Raw genomic sequence first — 16,060 nt, 5'->3', positions numbered from 1 at the left:
GACGAACCGGATCTGTACCCCGAGTGACCCTTACATGGGATGATAGAAAGTTCGGGGGATGAGGTCGGTGCTAGATCGTTCAAAATTGATGTATGAATGATTTGCTCCGGTTTGAGTTATCTGTGGTGTTGAGCCAAAGACGACTCAGAACAAATGACTAAGCGAATTAGCAGGTCACGGACGTGATTGAGCTCTTTCTCTTCATAATTACATCCGATGATGTCATCCCCTCCATCTATGACCTGCTCTGCCGCCCGCCTACCGGTCAATCATTGAATCATTACACGAATAGTGTAAGTGAAACCCTTAAGCTTACCCGAGATCTGTAGAAGAAATGAAAGAGTCTCAAATGAGAAAATGCTATGGTCAGTATTGAGGACGGTGAATGTCTCAAAATCGATCTGCAATCTTGGACGCCAATGTGCTTTCGAGAGCTGCAGCTGTCCCTGATCACATCACAAAGAGATGAACGTTCCAATCATAGTTGAATAGACCATTTGGATGGTATCTCAACCAATTCTTCTCTCTTCTATGTATATATCCTCTCATCATCCTTCTATATCCTTCATATCATAGTCGTACATGTCCGAATGAGATCTCCAAGATATCGCCTATTTCCCAGCCATCATAAACTCCAAACCAAGCCTTCGGGCGGCTAGTAGTAATGGGCCATTTCCAGGCCGGCGCGCTTGAAGCCGCACTTGACGTAGAAGCCTTCGTTCGCTTCGGAGCAGTCGAGGATGGTCTGTCGAGAAAGCATCCAGCGTTAGCCCAATTCACCCCACCAGATCTCCCCCGATCCGCAAGTATGGGACAAAGACTCACCTTGTAGCAGCCCACCTTCTCCGCAACGTAGTCCAGCGCCTGAATGACGCGCAGACCCAGCTTCTTGCCCTGCTGATCCTTCGCGACCGCAATATCCTCAATATGTCCAACAAGGCCGAGGTTATGAATACTAATCCGCCGCACATCATCGTCAGCGAACCGGTTCCCAACACACACACTGCCGACACCCCCCAACCCCGCATCGGCGGGGCGGGGCGGGGCATCTCGACTCCATCCATTCCATCAGGGGAAAAGCAGCAGGTACTCACAACTTCCGCTCAACAATCAGCGCACCGGTGCCGACGATCTTTCCGGCGCCGTCGAGCACGCAGATGAGGAAGTACTCGTCGTTGCGGCGGCTCATCCAGTCGTAGCGCGCGTCCCACGCCGCCTCGTCGACGTCGCCCACCGTCGTCAGCACCCGCAGCACGTCGAGGAACCCCCGCGCGTAGTCGCTGCGCCGGATCGGCCGCACCGTGTAGCCCGCCGGCAGCGCCGCCGCGACCGCCGGCGAGATCAGCTCCGTGCTGAAGAGCGGCGCTTCGGGGTCGGAGAGGACGGTTGAAGACATGGTTTGTTTTGTTTGTTGTGGAGTTTTTTGGGTTGTTGGGATTGTTGGGAGAAGAGAGGGAACGACGGCGGAGAGAGGACGCGAGCGGAAGTAGGTGTGTGTTGGTTGGAGCTCTGTTGGTTTCGCGCCGGCGGTAGGGAGGGCGGGGTCCGGGGGGGTCAAGAAGCGAGCGAGCGAACGAGCGATCGAGCGTCAGGCGCTGAGATTTCGGAGTTCGGGGGTGCGCGAGGGCCGATTGAAGAGGTGGAGCGAGTGATTGAAGTGAGAGAGAGGTAGAAGAAGTGAGGGTGGAGCTGGAGTAGCGGGAGGATATAAAAAAAAGGAGAAGAGCTGGGTGTTTACGTCGGTTGGCCAGCATTTCGGGGCACCCTGGTCGTTCCTGATCGGCGCCATTGCTGCGGTCACGCCCCAAAAATAGCGAGCCTAAGAGATCTCGCCAAGCCCGCCGCCACACCCCACCCACACACACTTCTCGTCGAAGCTCGGGGCTGAGAATACCGGTTTCACCGCTGCTGTCATCGTCAGCGACCAGCATCTTCGGGATTCCCGCAGCGTGGCGCATCTTTCTCGCCTTTACTTCGGCCGCTGAGAAACGTCACGGTGCAGCAGCCCATGTCAGAGAGTGAAAGCCTTCTGTTAAAGAGTGAAACCTGACTTTTAAGGCCTTCACTTCCCCGCCGCCAATGACAAATGCAGGCCAAATCCGCTTCACATTTTATCTCGCTGTTCGAAACACACGTAAGATGCAATTGCTTCACATTAATCTGTAGCCCTGTCTTCGTCCATTTCAGTCTCACCTTTTCCTGATTTAAGCTTCCAACCTTGATCCGCTAATCACAATATCCTGGGGTAAACGTACACGAGAGAAAAAGAGGGAATATCAAAACGAATGACGGTCATCATCACATCAAAGCCAAACGCAAAGGAGGGGCCTCATCAAAAAAACCAAACCGCCCACCACCGATCACCCATTAAACAAAAAAGCCCCTCCAAACCGAAGAAAAGGAAATCCACATACTCTCTCCCCTACTCCCTCCCCTCTCCACCTACCTCCACACTGGTCCCCAAATGCACCTCCAACGCTCCACTCCCGTCATCCGTCCCGGTTCCCTCACTCACATACCGCTGCTGCTGGTCCAACGCCGATGACGCGACGTCGCTGTCGCTCGCCGTACACGACGGGCACCGATTCATCATCCCGCTCGTCTTCAACACCGCCTGCAGCGCCGCCTCGAGCAACCTATTCTGGCGCTCCAACGCCTCGCACCTCGCCTCGAGCTGGGCCTCCCTCCCCGAAGAAGAAGAGCCCTCGTTGTTATTGCTCCCACTGCTTCCCACGCTGGCTCTCGCGCCAACAGCAGCAGCAGAAGCAGGGTCAGCCCCTTTACCGCCCTCAGCGATGGCGGCGTTATCTTGCTTGTAATTATGGTGATGGTGGTGGTGGTGATGATGACCACCAGTTGGCTGCATCACCAAGCTCGACACGACCGACATGGCGCTGGGCGTCTGGAAGCTGAAGCCCGACGCCGCCGACGACGACGAGATGCGCTGCTGCGCGTTGTTGCCGCTACTACCGCTCCCACCGTTCTGGAAGTAGTACCCGAACGGCCCGTTGGTGCTCGTGCTGTCCGTCCAGTGATGTTCGCGACGCTGTTGTTGTTGTTGCTGCTGCTGCTGGCCCTGATTACCAGTCTCAACGGTAAGATTGTTCAAATGGCTCCCGTTCTGATGCGTCTGCAGCCCGTAGTGGCCCGAGTGCGCGTGCAGATGCGCCCGCAGCTCGCGCAGCTGCTCCTCGCGCCCAGGCACGAATTTGAGCGAAGCTGAGCGACCAAGTCCACTACGGCCTGCGGATGAAGAAGAAGTGACGGAGAGACGCTGTTGTTGCTGATGGTGGTCCAGATCGTCCTTGCTGGTAGCTCCAGTTCCGGCAACGAAAGCGGCTGGTGGCGCGCTCAAGCTCGTCCGCACGACGCCGGACTGCGGTCTCGACGACGACGATGCGAGCAAGCTGGCAGAGCTGCGGCGACGATCGTGGTGGTGGTGGTGGTGATGGTTGTGGAGCTCCCCTTTGCCACCCTGTTCCACCTCCTCCCTGAGCACCAACGGCGCCGGCTTCTTGGCCTGCTGCCTGCCCCTGGTACCAGAAGACGACGACGCCGCCGTCGGCATCTGCTCCGCAACCGTCACCACCGGGCTCAGCGACATGACCACCGCCTGCTGCTGCTGCTGCTGCTGCTCCACCACCTCCTGCAGCTCGCCGGGCAGAACGAGCATCGACTTCGGCCGCGGGCGCTGCTGCTGTTGCTCGTCCCTCGCTCTCCTCTGCAACAGCCTGTTAGCGCGGTCGAGCTGGTCTCCCCTTTGCTGCTGATTCTGCTGCTGCTGTTGCTCCTTTCCACCACTCGCAACCACCGTCTGCGCCACGATCTCGTCGATGCCCTGCTGGTGGTGATGGTGCCGCTGCTCGTTGCTCGCCCGCTTCCGCTGCTGCAGGTCGCGCAGCTTGCGCGCGCGGATCTTGTCTTCGCGGCTGCGGCGCGGTGGCGTCGACGTCTGTTGCGTCGCGCTTTCACCACGCGCTACTCCTCCCTCTGACGAGGAGCCGCCTGCGGAAGACGAAGATGACGTGGAGCTCGAGACGGAAGAAGTGTCCGGGATGACCGAGTCGACCCTGTTATGTTGCTGCTGCTGCTGTTGTTCGCCCGCAGACGCACCAGGGGTAGCGGCAAGGCGGTGATGATGATGATGGTGGTGGTGGTGGTGGTGATGACTACCCCCATCCTGCTCCCCGCGCTTGTTCCCCTGGCCGGCCAACCGCTCCGAGCTCGTCTTCTCGCGCACCGCCACGACCGGCCGGCGGCCCTGCTGTTCCTGTTGTTGCTGATGCTGCTGCTGTTGGAGCAGCTGGTGGTGGTGGTGCGAGCGCGCGACCAGCGCCAGCTGCGACGGTAGGCTCTTGCGCGCGTCTTCCTTCTCCTCCTTGCTCCTCTTCTTCGACGAGGATGATTTCTTCTGCTTCTGCTTCGTCTGCTGCTGCTGCTCTTCCCGCCCCTGCACCGTGCGGTCCGTATCCGACGCCGTCATGGCCGACGTCGTCGTCGCCCGGCGCTGGAGGTGGCGATGGCGGTGGTGTTCGGCCGCCGCCGCAGCCATCACCGGCGGCTTCTGCAGCTCTTCCATCGGCGTCACGAACGGCGTCGTGCTGGCGCTCGTCGTGGCGACACCTCCGTCGTCATCGGAGCCCGAACCCGAGCCGCCAGGCGTCACCGTATCAGCAGAAGACGTCGAGGCGAGGTCATGGACGGCGTTCGTCGGCGTCGGCAGGCACGACGGCGGGTTGCTAAACAGGGCAGCCTTCGCGTCCGTCGCCGTCGCGTAGCTGGTCTTGATGTCGTCTCCACCTCCTCCTGACGAGGGAGAGTGCTTCTGCTGCTTCTGCTGTTGCGGCTTCGGCTGCGGCTCGGGGCTGATGCTGCGGCTCACGAGCCGGATGCTGCTGCTGGCGTGGCGGATGCTGCTGTTGGCATCGGTGGCCGCCGTGACGACCGTGGCCGTGGGGGAAGAAGGGGGAGGAGGCTGCTGTGTCTTCGGTGGTGGTGCTTCTTCGACGGCCGAGTTGGGTTCGGACGGGTCGGGCAGTTGCTGCTGCATGCCGAGGGTGGACAGCCAGGTGTCGAACTGCTCGGTGCCGAGGCAGGAGTTGGGCTTGTCCGGGAGGGAGGCGGAGCGGCGCTTCATGGCGAGCATCTCGTTGCTGAGTTGAGTATTCTCGTGTCAGTACCTCGTTTACGATAGATCTCCAGTGATGAAAGTACTTACCTCTTAGAAGTAGTCAGTGATGGGTTGGTCAGCAACGACTGACTGGCGAGAGATTGGCTGTCCGCTGGGCTTTGGTTCGTCACGATCTGGAGATATTTGGTCGGGTTGTCTTTTCTTGTTAGTTTCTCCTTCCCAACCCGGAAGACCCCTTGGATAAAGGGATAGGGCGAAAACTCACTTCCTTTTGTCTCCATCTGTACGACCCCTCGTGCTGGTACGAACGTCTCCGGTGCTGGCTGCGAGACGCCAGGACCCCTGATTTTCCAACGTCGACCATCAGTACTCAGTAACGACCTCTCCCCCGTCCACTTCACACCACGATCAAGACAACAAAGCACAACAAAAGAGAAAGAAAAGCACACTCACCCCTCAACCGTCCCCACCCTCTCTGCCAAACTCTTCCTCCTCTTATACCCCAAGAACCTCAACGCACTCTTGTGCTTCTTCCTATTCCCACCACTCCCTCCTCCCGACCTCCTACCACCCGGCCCCACCATCCCCATCCCCGCCAACCCCGCACTCTCCGGCCCCGTATTCCTCAAAAAGTCCGCCAAATCGAACCGCTGGAACCTTGCCTCCTCAGCCGCGGCCGCCGCAGCCGCCGCCATGGCCGCAGCGCCCGTCGTCGACGACCGGGATGACGAAATGTGGTTTGTCGACGACGCCAACAAGCCGAGACCACCTGACGGCCGCGGCACCGCTCCTGCCGCCGTATTCGTCGTCGTCATCTTCTTTTTGTTCTTGTTGTTGTTGCTGTTGTTCCCACCACTACCACCGGGAAAGAACAACGGCGGAGCCGGCGGCGTGTCGCCCGGCGTGTCCCACGAGAAGCGGCGGCCGCGCGTGGGCGGTCTGCTGTTGCTGTTGTTGTTGTGCTTGTGCACGCCCCACCTTTCCGGTCCGGTGATGGTGGCGGCGGCGGCGGAGAAGGTGTTGGAGAGGGTTTGGATGGGCAGGGACGGGCGGCGGTGTTGGTGGTGTGGGTGCGGTTGTGGGTGTGGGTGATGGTGTATCGGGCTGCCGCCGCCGACGGACGTGTCGACGCGGAGGGGTTTGCGGAGGACGGCTCGTTCCGTCTTCCGGTTGTTGGTGGTGTTGTTGGTGTTGAACAGTGCTACAGCAGCGGAGGGCGACGACGTCGACGACGACGGAGGAGGAAGGGGGCCAAGGGCGTCAGTCGGCGTCGAGGCCGTCACGCCCGCCGTGCTGGTGGTGGTGGTGGTTGCTGGTTCTGTAGCAGCAGCAGCAGCAGCGGTGGCAGAAGCGCCGCCGTCCGTGTTGGCGTCTGTACTGTCCGTCACGCGATTGGCAGCAGCCGTGCTGCCGGTGAACTCGGGCCAAAAGGGTTGGTCGGGCAGGTTCCACCAGCAAGGCGAGCCGGATCCGGAGCGCTCGCGGGAGCCGCTGTTGTTGCGGCCTTTGCTGATGGTCGACGACGCGGTGATGTCGTCGTCGTGGGTGCTGTTGCTGGTGCTCGGCCGGAGGTAGTCTCTACTGCGCTGCCTTTTGTTGCCGTCGTTCTTATTGCCGTCTCTGACCTTGTTCTTCCTGTTCCTACCGCTTCTTTTCTTCTTCTTCACCTCCACGAGGCTATACTCGTCCCTTTCCCCGTCGTCCTCGACGTCGGAGGAGGATGACGACAAAGTGTCGTCGTTTGTCGGGAACGGCCCGTTGTTCCGTCGGCGGGGCTTGCTTTCGACGCCCTTCTGCTCAGCAGTAGCAGCGTCGTCCGCAATGCTTCTTCCTTCCAGCAGGTGTACGTGCTCGACGCCCTGCAGCTGGTCTTCGGACGGGGAAGGAGCGCCGTCCTCGTAGAAGAGTTCGGCGTGCGTGCTACGGGTGGTAGCGGTGCGGGCGCAGGGATGAACGATAGTGGTGGTGTTGGCGAGCGTGCGGGGGGTGTGGTTCATGAAGATGAGTGGGGACGGGTTGCGGTTATGGGGAGGGGAGGAGCGCGTGGCGAATTGGGACTGGGAGGAGGAAGAGGAGGCGGTCGGAGGAGCGGTAGCGCCAGCAGTGGTGTCGTCGCCAAGTGAGTGGACAATGGTATGATGAGAAGGTTGGCCAGCGGTGGCGGTTGCACCGATGCCAACGGCTGGCTGCATTTGTTGCGTAGTCGAGGCTAGCTCAGGAGCTTGACAGCAGGGTAGAGCCCGGGAAATCAAAACGCGAAACGCGGTGGGTCGGGGAAGACGAAACGGCGGGACTGGGGGGTTGAGCTGGTGGGTTTTGTCGGGACGTGGTGTTCTACCCGGTACGTACTGCGGCGTCACACAGTCGGGCTCGCAGCTCAAGGCAAGATGCAAGACCAAGATCTAAGCTTCCAGAATCGGGGGCGCGTGGACGATTGTTCTGGACTGTCGGGTACCCCTGGGCCGTGGTATTGATCTTTCTTCCGAGGCCTGTTACCTCTCGTGCGAGCGTGAGTCCTGCGGAGGTCGTGTCGTCTGTACAAGGCGCGTGCGCTACGTGCGTGCATGCAATGCCTGATCCCTTCTCGTGCTTGGTACCAAACGTCGTGTACGTAGCAGCTGCGCGGATATGTGGGTCGGAAAGTCTGAAGCAATGGACGGCGGCGAAAGGGGAGGAGAGGGGAGTAGCAGTGTATGGTAGTAGTTGCTCGGGCGCGACCGGCCTGCGCTCATCTGCTCTGCAGCAGCAGGTGCCGAAGCAAAAAGCTGAAGGGCCAAGCTCATTAAATTTTTTTAGCCACACCCGGGAGGAGCTGCAAGAGAGAAACCGGCGCTGCGGCAATATAAGCAACGTGCTCTTTGTGCCATGTTCCGCCCATGGCTTCACTCGATGGCATTGCTCCCCTCCACACTCTTTGACGGTGCGACGGTCAGCATGCGTTCCCGGAACAGGCTTTCTGGACATGCAGTAAGAGTTAAGGCGAACTGTTGGACCAACGGCCATGGGTCCGCCCGTTTCACAGCAGCAGCGGCCATTCAGATCCATCTCACCTCATCCAGCCCGAAGCATTCCGCGCGCCCTCTGGCAATCGTCGTCCGCATGGAGCTTCAGTCGCTCAGCTGCCCCTAGCGTGGCCGCCCTCTTCCCAAAGGCAGAAGCGGCGCGGCCAGAGATGGGCAAGCCGGTCGAGCACACAGCGCCAGCGCCTGCCGTGTGACATCGCCCCCGTCCGAAACGGGTTGACGGATGGTAGGACGACACGCACAGTACCCACGCTCACATGAGTCCGGAGACGACGGGTGTGAGTGGGGGAATGAAGGCCGTCTGTGAAGCATCAGCAATGAGCGGTGGGCGGTCCAGTGACCGGGTGGGAGGAAGAGGTAGGGATGCGGGGAAAGGCGAGTACGGTAGGGACAGCAGCAGCAGCAGTCAGAGCGACGGGCGAATCACCTCTACTCTCTCTCCCTTGCGTCGGAGTAGACCCCCCAACGCCCCGGTGTCGGCTTTCTCGCTCTTGCTGCAGCCAGCCGGCCGGCGGGTTGAGACACCGCACCGGCTATTGCAGCAGCTGTCATTGCGGGCGTCAGAAAAAGGAAATGAAGCGTGGCGACAGGGAAACTGAGAGAAACATCAGGCGTGGTCGTGGGCGTTTTCTGAAACAGAGATCAGCAAAGGTTGACACGATGGGGATAAGCGTTGTGCAACGTCCAGTGAACGGAGATTAAAGAAGGCGCTGGATGCCCACGAGAATACTGTCCGCCGACGACGCGTCGTCCCAGGCCTGCGGTTCATACATATCATGTTGATCGATTTGCTGATCTGCGGGCGGGGCGTCACCGGACCGCGCCGTCGACCAGTCCGACTGACGTGGACGACTAAGCGGGGACGGGTCGATAGCAGACGTTGAAGGAAGCGCGAGACTACGCGTCCGGACGATGGTTGATGGGCCGACGACCATCAGGCTGACATGCATGGCTCCACCCGCAGCTTCGCCATCGGGATTTCCATCTCTCTCGTCCTCAATGTCGCGCAGTGCGGGAACACAGGCCGACGCCTTTCGGCCCCATTTGCATGGAAGCGTCCCGAATGGCCGGGTCCCCTGAGCCGTGCAACCCAGCCAGTCCACCATCCATCCGCCACACACCGAGCTCACGAGCTTCCCCCCGTCGAGCCGTCGGTCCTCGTTCTGCCTCTCCCACAGATCCGAGCGTCTGCTATGCGGCCATGCGGCAAATCTCGCTGCTTTTTCCCCCCTCATCGCCTCGTGCCCAACCTCGTGCCGAGCACGGCAAAAGGAAGGAAGGAGGAAGATATCTTCTCCAGAACGCCCTTCACTCACAGCATTCAACGCGCGCTCACCCGCTCACTCTCTATCTAGGACCACCAATGAAGAGACCTTCTATCTCCGTCCCGTTGCAAAGCAAGGCATAAAGCGACCATTCAGCCACCCTCCCCCAATTCCGAGAAAATATTCTGCCGCTATCCGCAAATACCAATCCAAACCCATCAGAATTCGGGACTTTTTGCCAGAAGAGAAATGGTTCCGGCATGAAACAGTTGATCCCCCCAAGAACCCAAGTGATGCATGTCTCGCCCTCTCAAAGCAAGCAAGAAAAAAAGCAAAAAAAGAAAACTGTTCTCAATGTAACTTCAAATGCACCCCAAAGGCTAGCAACGCCTATCAATGCCTCGCGCAAAGTTGCTCCACCATCAATCATCTCCCTCGATCCGATCCAGATTCAATACTTTTCCCCACTCAAGGCCTAGGCTTCTTCGGCGGCTGCCTTGGCATGAACGGATCCGCCTTCCTCTTGGCCACCTTCGATGGTACCATCTTCGGCCTCGCCGGCCCGCTCGCTCCTCCTCCACCAGCACCACCCCTGCCGTGCGCTGATCCCGGTCTAGAGGGCGGACGGTCGGTAGCGGCCGACGCCTCCGAGCTCCGCCTCGATGAGTCGGCGTGTTGCTGAGCCTTGCCGCCGCCGACGCCGTCCGGAGTGGCTCTGTCGTCCTTCATGACCACATCCTCGTCCCCGTCCTGCTGCTCCGCGGCGTCGCCACCACCGAAGAACTCGCTCCAATCGTCATCCGCACTCCTCTCTTTCTTGATCGCAAGAGCTGCCATCTGCTCCGTCTTGACCTTCGAGTCGCTGCTGCCCTCGGAGGAGCTCGCGTTGCTGCCCTTCCGTCCCTCATACTGCTCCTGCTTGACCACCTGCGGCGGCGGCAACTCATCGCGCTTGATCGGCTGGATTCCATTCGTAACCGGTCCGTCGTACGCGCCCTTGGGCGCCGGGTAATTGCTGCTGTGCTTCTTCAGCATGGCCATGAGGTTGCCCTGCGTGTAGCGCTCGCGCTTCTGCGCGTCCTCGACCAGCCACTTCCAGAACTGGCCGCGCACGAGCGACTGCGAGTTGCCCAGCACCCAGAGCGAGCTCTTGGCGCGCGTGAGACCGACGTTCATGCGCCTGATGTCCTGCAGGAAACCGATGCCGCCCGCCGGGCTGGCACGCACGCATGAGAAGATGATGATCTCGCTTTCACGGCCCTGGTACGCGTCCGTCGTGTTGAACTCGACGTACTCGAACACGCTCTCGCCGTACTGCCGCGAAAAGCGGTCCTTGAGCTCGCGCAACTGCGACTTGTAAGGGGTGATGATGCCGATCTTGCCACGGAGATCTGTAGAGTCTCTGAAGTCGTTCATCAAACGACTGTATAGCGCCATTGCGACTTCGATTTCCGCAATGTTGATGAGCGAATGGCCCTTCGGCGCCGCCTGATGTTGTCCTTGAACGTCGAAGAAACGGTAGGGTGCCAGAAGCGTGCTGCTGTGCCAGGGCTTGACCCGCAGCTTTGCCATGTCGTCTCCATCGAGGAGGCGGCCGTCGTAGAAAGTCTGTGAGGGGAAGTAACTGATCTCCGGATGCATACGGTATTGTGTGTCAAGCAAGTGAACGTCGTTGGGATGATTGGTCTGCATACGAACGAACAAACTCTGCTCGTACTGGAAGCGTGCGGCCTCCTTGGAGAAGACCGTGGGAGGCAGTTGCTTGGGATCACCGACCAAGATAGCCTTCGCACAGCCGTACTTCAGAGGAATCAAAGCACTCATCTCAACACACTGAGCGGCTTCATCAACGACGACAGTCTCGAACTCGATGTTCAAGTTCTGGAACATCTCGTGACCCGAACCGCTGAGCGTCGCGCAAATGACATGAGACTCGTCCAGGATAGCCTGTTGTGCCCGTTTCCTGTTCAGGTCAGCTGTACGACTCTGCGTAGCCTCGGCATCCTTGTGCTGGTCGATTTGGTTGCCCAGTTGAAACTTGCGGCGGCGAAGAGCGTCAAACTCGTCCTTGAGGTTAGACAGAGCCTCTCCCTTGAGTTCGCCCGAGTCCAGCTTCTCGCGTGCCTCGTTGAGCTTCTCCGATACCGCCTTGTGCTCCTTCATGATCTTGCCCGTTTGTTCGTACGCATTGTTGTTGTCCTTCTCGGGGTTGATGTTGAGCCTTGCGTTGACAAGCTCGTCCAGGGTGACGTCCTTGACGTTGATATTCATGGCATCGCTACGTCCCAAACGGACAACTGAGATCTTGCGATGTTGGCCGTTCGTTGTCTTGATGCCTTCTTTGAAACGCATAACCAGTTCGTCCACGGCAGCGTTACTCGGTGCACAAACAAGCAGTTTCTTCGGAGCCGGTAAGTTGTTGCGGATTGCTGCAGCGCCTGTGGGCTGAGGCTTGTTGATGACCGTGCCTCCACCATTTCGGAGGCTGTCTGTCAATAGAGCACCGACAATAGCGACAATCGTCTTCGTCTTACCCGAACCTGGAGGACTGCACACTCGTTAGACTAGATCTTTATATGCATTCATTCCACTTACCCTTGAATGAGCGTGAAGGCGTCATTGTCGATTGCCGATCTGACCGCCTTCGCCTGAGCCCTGTTCAGGCTATACGTCTCCTTGTATTGCTCAAGCTGCTTGTCCGAGTAGTTCAAGAGCGGTGATGGCTTGGCCTTGCAAATTTCATCGCAAAGGTCATAGTACTGCAGACCCACCAGTGCGCCGTACTCACGCTCAAGAGGCGTGATGGACTGGATTTTGGCTCCGTATACCATACTATTTGCAGCAAGTGACTGACCCAGAGGCGAGTTATTCGAAAGACGGTATAGGATTTCCAGATGGGCTTTCTTGCGCGTGATACGATAAACCCTAGCCAAGCAGTTCGGTGCATCAGGTGTACTAGTCGGTCGCGGGGCTTTGGATAGAAGGCAAATGTCTCCTTCGGAAATCATGGTCTCCTTGTTGTCGGCATGAGACATGTTCGTAGACAGCTCGATGAATTGATCCACAGTAGAACGGGTGACGACCTTGAGCTCGAACGCTTTGAAGCTTCCCTCCTCACGAGCCTTGACAAAACCTTGCCACGCTTCCAATGTAAGAAGTGGTTGGAACGTATTTTTATAGTCGTAAGGCGTGTTGAACTTGTTAGGAACTTTGGTGTAAATGTCAGTCCGAGAGTTTGGCGGGAAGTCGCCCTCGTGGAAGTAATCCCAGCTCAAGATAGTCTTGTGCAAGTTTGACAAATCTGGTGCCAATCGAGCACGCATATCCTTGAACGACCGTTGAACCCTCTTTTTCTTAACCGGTCCCTGCGGAAGAAGGGGGAGTTTCGCCTTCGGGGCCTTCTTCTCCTTGGCTGACGGACCGAAAAGCTCCTCGTCAATCTCATCGTCATCATCATCGTCGGAACTCTCATCAGAGGAGACCATGACACCTTCGCCCTTCGCGCTATGGTCCTTGCCGGCAACACCAATGCCGCGAGTACCCGATCCGGCTTCTGCTGTCTGGCCAATAAAAGGAAGGGATTTGCTTTTGGCTTTTTGGATTTCAGCTTGCCGTCTCTTCTGCGCTTCCTGCTTCTCGCGCTCGCGTTTTTTCAAGTAATCGCTCCGGTCCTGTGCAGCAGCCGCCTTCTTCATCTGGACAGCCTGTTGTTGGACAGCCTTTTGCCGTTCCTTCCATGCTGCAGCGCCGGGCGTGATATCGGTAACGACCCTCTTGATGCTATCAGGCTCGTCGGCACCTGAACTGGCTGGAGAAGACACCCCAGTACCGCTTGTCGCCCACGCGCTAATTGAGCCTTGCTTGATCTTCTTTGCAATCTTCTCCTCTTTTCTGATGGAATACCCGAGATGCTTCTCGAGAGCCCTTTCAAGCTCAGCCGACTGATTGGAGGACATTTTGGTCTTGATGCCTCCCTTCAGAACATCGCCAATGAATAAGCGAGTCTCATTAGCAATGTCGATGTCTGCGGCTCTCAATCGGACGAGAAGTTTGCTGGTGAGAGCCACCGATTTGTCGATGAGGTATTCATCACGCAGGCGCAGCCATCCGGTTATGCCTTCCATTGTGTCGTTCGGTCGGTTTAGGAGCTTCTTGGCGATGTCTGCTTTGGAAAGCGCGCCATCCTGCGTATTCTGCCCTTGTGCTTGGCCCAACGCATTCGCGAAATGACTGTACTCATCGTACAGTTCGTCCGCAAATTGCATGGTGTCGCGGCAAAAGTTCATCATTTCGTTTTTGTCGTGGCCAACGTTGCTCCAGTCTTCCGTCTTCTTGAAAATGACAGCAAGAGCTTGCCACAGCTCTGCCCATAGCTGCTCGGTCACGTCCGCCTCTTCCGAGGTCAGGGTTCGTGATCTCAGGATGCCGTCCTGAGGGTTGCAAAGGACCTGCACAATGTCGGTGCATACCTTCAGCATGTTCTGCGTTGGTGCAAACACCTGCTTTCTATACACGCGTCGTAGAGTCTGTACGATGGGCTGGAGTGTGTTCAAGTAAAAGGCTTTTGTGATGTGGGCAAGAGCGTCTCGGCGACTGCTTTCCGCGCTGACCGTTTTAACGACGTCAATGGCTGCCTGACGTGGTGGCTGATCTGAGGAGAAAAGGTGAATTATGACGGCCTGCGCCGAGTCTCTCGAGTCAAAAAGCCTGTCAAGGTCGCTGGGAGCAAAGGTGGACAGCTTCTCGAGGACTTCGGTCACAGCCTCCGACAGGTTGTCAAAAGTCTTGTTCCACCAGATCATGCTCGGTGACATTTGCACGCCCGTCCGAACAACAAACTTCTCCATGCCGACAAGAAGACCACCACCCATCAGCACCTTTGTAGCGAGATCAATGTCACCCGGGTGAATAGACTTGATGATTGTGTCCCAGACAGGTGCTACGCCAGTCTTCATGTCGTGATGCAGATGGGCGCCCTTAAGCAGAGTCCCCCGGTCCACATCAAGGGAAAGACAGTCAAGCTGGAGAGTGTAATGCACCACCTGTAGACCGAGCTCGACAATGTGCATGTCTTGATTGAGGCTCCTGTTGACCCTAATGGTAGCCAGAATGTCCTCGATGTGCACATTGACAAAATCGAGCATGTCCGAAACGGTCGCGTATCCAACAAAGTTTGAGCGGGCGTTGATATCGTTCATCTTTTGCAAAGACTGCAAAAGAGTTCGCAGGCCAAGTTCATAACAGTAAGCTCGCGAGGGGCGTGAGTACTTGTCGTTCTGGAAACGGTCCAAAAGTTGATGAACAAGTGCGCGGCATGCCGGCGTCTGATTTGATGGTTTGATAGAGTCGAAGAAAGGCTGGACCCAGCCAAAGACCTCGTCCAGGGACCCGTCTCCCCTTTCCACTTTGAGTAGAATTGATTCCAGGGTCTGGTTCCCCATGATCTGCTCAATGACGGTTACCGGCGAGATGGGGCCCATGGCATCCCAGAAATCAACAGCCGATTTTTCGAGGAGCTGTTGAATGGTCGCCATCAAGTCATTGAACCCCGAGAATTTGAATTGCAGGTGCTCGAGGGCAAGCTTGCATACGTCGATCTCGATGGCTCGAAGGGAATGGGTGATGAGGTCCTTGTCAAGCTTGTCCATGATCTGCCGAACACCCATCCAAAATGTCGGCAGAAATTCGACATCCATGCATATAATTTGTACCCTTTTCATTGCGTCAAAGAGCGGGTCACGAACTGAAGCGGCAAATTCCGTCTTGGTGATGCCGCGCTTGAACTTCGTCCACGAACCCAAGGCCCAGACAAAGCGTTCTTTGTTGTAGCTGAAAAGGAACCTCGTCATGGCCGCAGTATATTGACCGAGCCGTAGCCTTCTGTTGGTCTGGACGAGGGTAAAAGGCTCATCAAAGTGTTTCGCCAGCTTTTCCTCCTTCTTGAGGAGCGCCTCGCAGCTGAGAGACTCAAAAAGCGCATACATGCCTTGTTCGTCTAGAGCCTTGATGCCGCGCGACTCCTCCGGTAGGTCCCGGAGAAGCTCAGCCGCATGATCAAGACCGGCAGTTATCCGCTCAAGGTTCATGTCGTCGAAGACTTCCATGAACGAGCCGACTTCTTCCGAGTCGTAGTCCTCCTCGAGCTTATGCCTCAGCTCGTTCCTTGACCTGTGATATAATCTGATGCACACATCGCACGACGTCATGGCGTGGTTCAGCTTCTCTCTCAGCCAGTTCTGATATCCTGCCGCATCGGCACCATCGAAGGCGAAGATGGGGAGACATTCCAGGACGAGGTTCTTCCTAGCCTCTGCCTCTGCTAGCTTCTTATCCCGGTGCTGCCGTTCCGCCTCAGTTTCGCCATCCAGATGGCCGACGAGATCCTCTTCCAGATAGACGCCATTTGGATCGGAACCAGTGCGGGGGCAGAAGAGGTGGACGTCTTCAGGTAGAGCCTTAAGCTCGCTGTATGAAGGATGCCAAGTTAGCCATATGAGGGCTGTTTGGAGGGCGGCCTAAGGGAGTGCACTCACTTGAGCTTGTTCACCAGCACCTCACCCATGGCAGAGAGGAGCCTCACTCTTGGTTTGATGGGTGTGCCAAGTCTTTCGGGTACGCGCAATTGTTCGTCCAGCAAACGG

At 57.6% G+C, this 16,060-nt stretch overlaps 3 protein-coding genes across 3 annotated transcripts; all 3 read right to left on the bottom strand.

Moving 5' to 3' along the window:
- Positions 1-655: 655 nt before the first annotated feature.
- On the bottom strand, positions 656-1,396 carry LTHEOB_1653 (Glucosamine 6-phosphate N-acetyltransferase; the record flags this gene model as incomplete). Its single annotated transcript, XM_035510378.1, has 3 exons — positions 656-745; positions 826-955; positions 1,095-1,396. The coding sequence occupies 3 exons, from the start codon at positions 1,394-1,396 to the stop codon at positions 656-658; spliced, it is 522 nt and encodes a 173-aa protein (XP_035366163.1).
- Positions 1,397-2,422: 1,026 nt separating this feature from the next.
- On the bottom strand, positions 2,423-7,323 carry LTHEOB_1652 (uncharacterized protein; the record flags this gene model as incomplete). The annotated part of the gene is made up of 11 exons (XM_035510377.1): positions 2,423-2,453; positions 2,520-2,555; positions 2,664-2,808; positions 2,854-3,219; positions 3,274-3,308; positions 3,390-3,465; positions 3,541-4,005; positions 4,114-5,153; positions 5,219-5,327; positions 5,397-5,473; positions 5,585-7,323. 11 exons carry the CDS (start codon positions 7,321-7,323, stop codon positions 2,423-2,425), a joined length of 4,119 nt encoding a protein of 1,372 aa, XP_035366162.1.
- Positions 7,324-9,887: 2,564 nt separating this feature from the next.
- Positions 9,888-15,981, bottom strand: LTHEOB_1651 (tRNA-splicing endonuclease; the record flags this gene model as incomplete). Its single annotated transcript, XM_035510376.1, has 3 exons — positions 9,888-11,967; positions 12,015-15,884; positions 15,953-15,981. The coding sequence occupies 3 exons, from the start codon at positions 15,979-15,981 to the stop codon at positions 9,888-9,890; spliced, it is 5,979 nt and encodes a 1,992-aa protein (XP_035366161.1).
- Positions 15,982-16,060: the final 79 nt, after the last annotated feature.

The sequence above is a fragment of the Lasiodiplodia theobromae genome (genome assembly GCF_012971845.1).
Source record: "Lasiodiplodia theobromae strain AM2As chromosome Unknown scaffold_4, whole genome shotgun sequence".
Classification (NCBI taxonomy): domain Eukaryota; kingdom Fungi; phylum Ascomycota; class Dothideomycetes; order Botryosphaeriales; family Botryosphaeriaceae; genus Lasiodiplodia; species Lasiodiplodia theobromae.
Note: the sequence above shows the minus strand (reverse complement) of the source record. Positions and strands in the feature narration are given on the sequence as shown.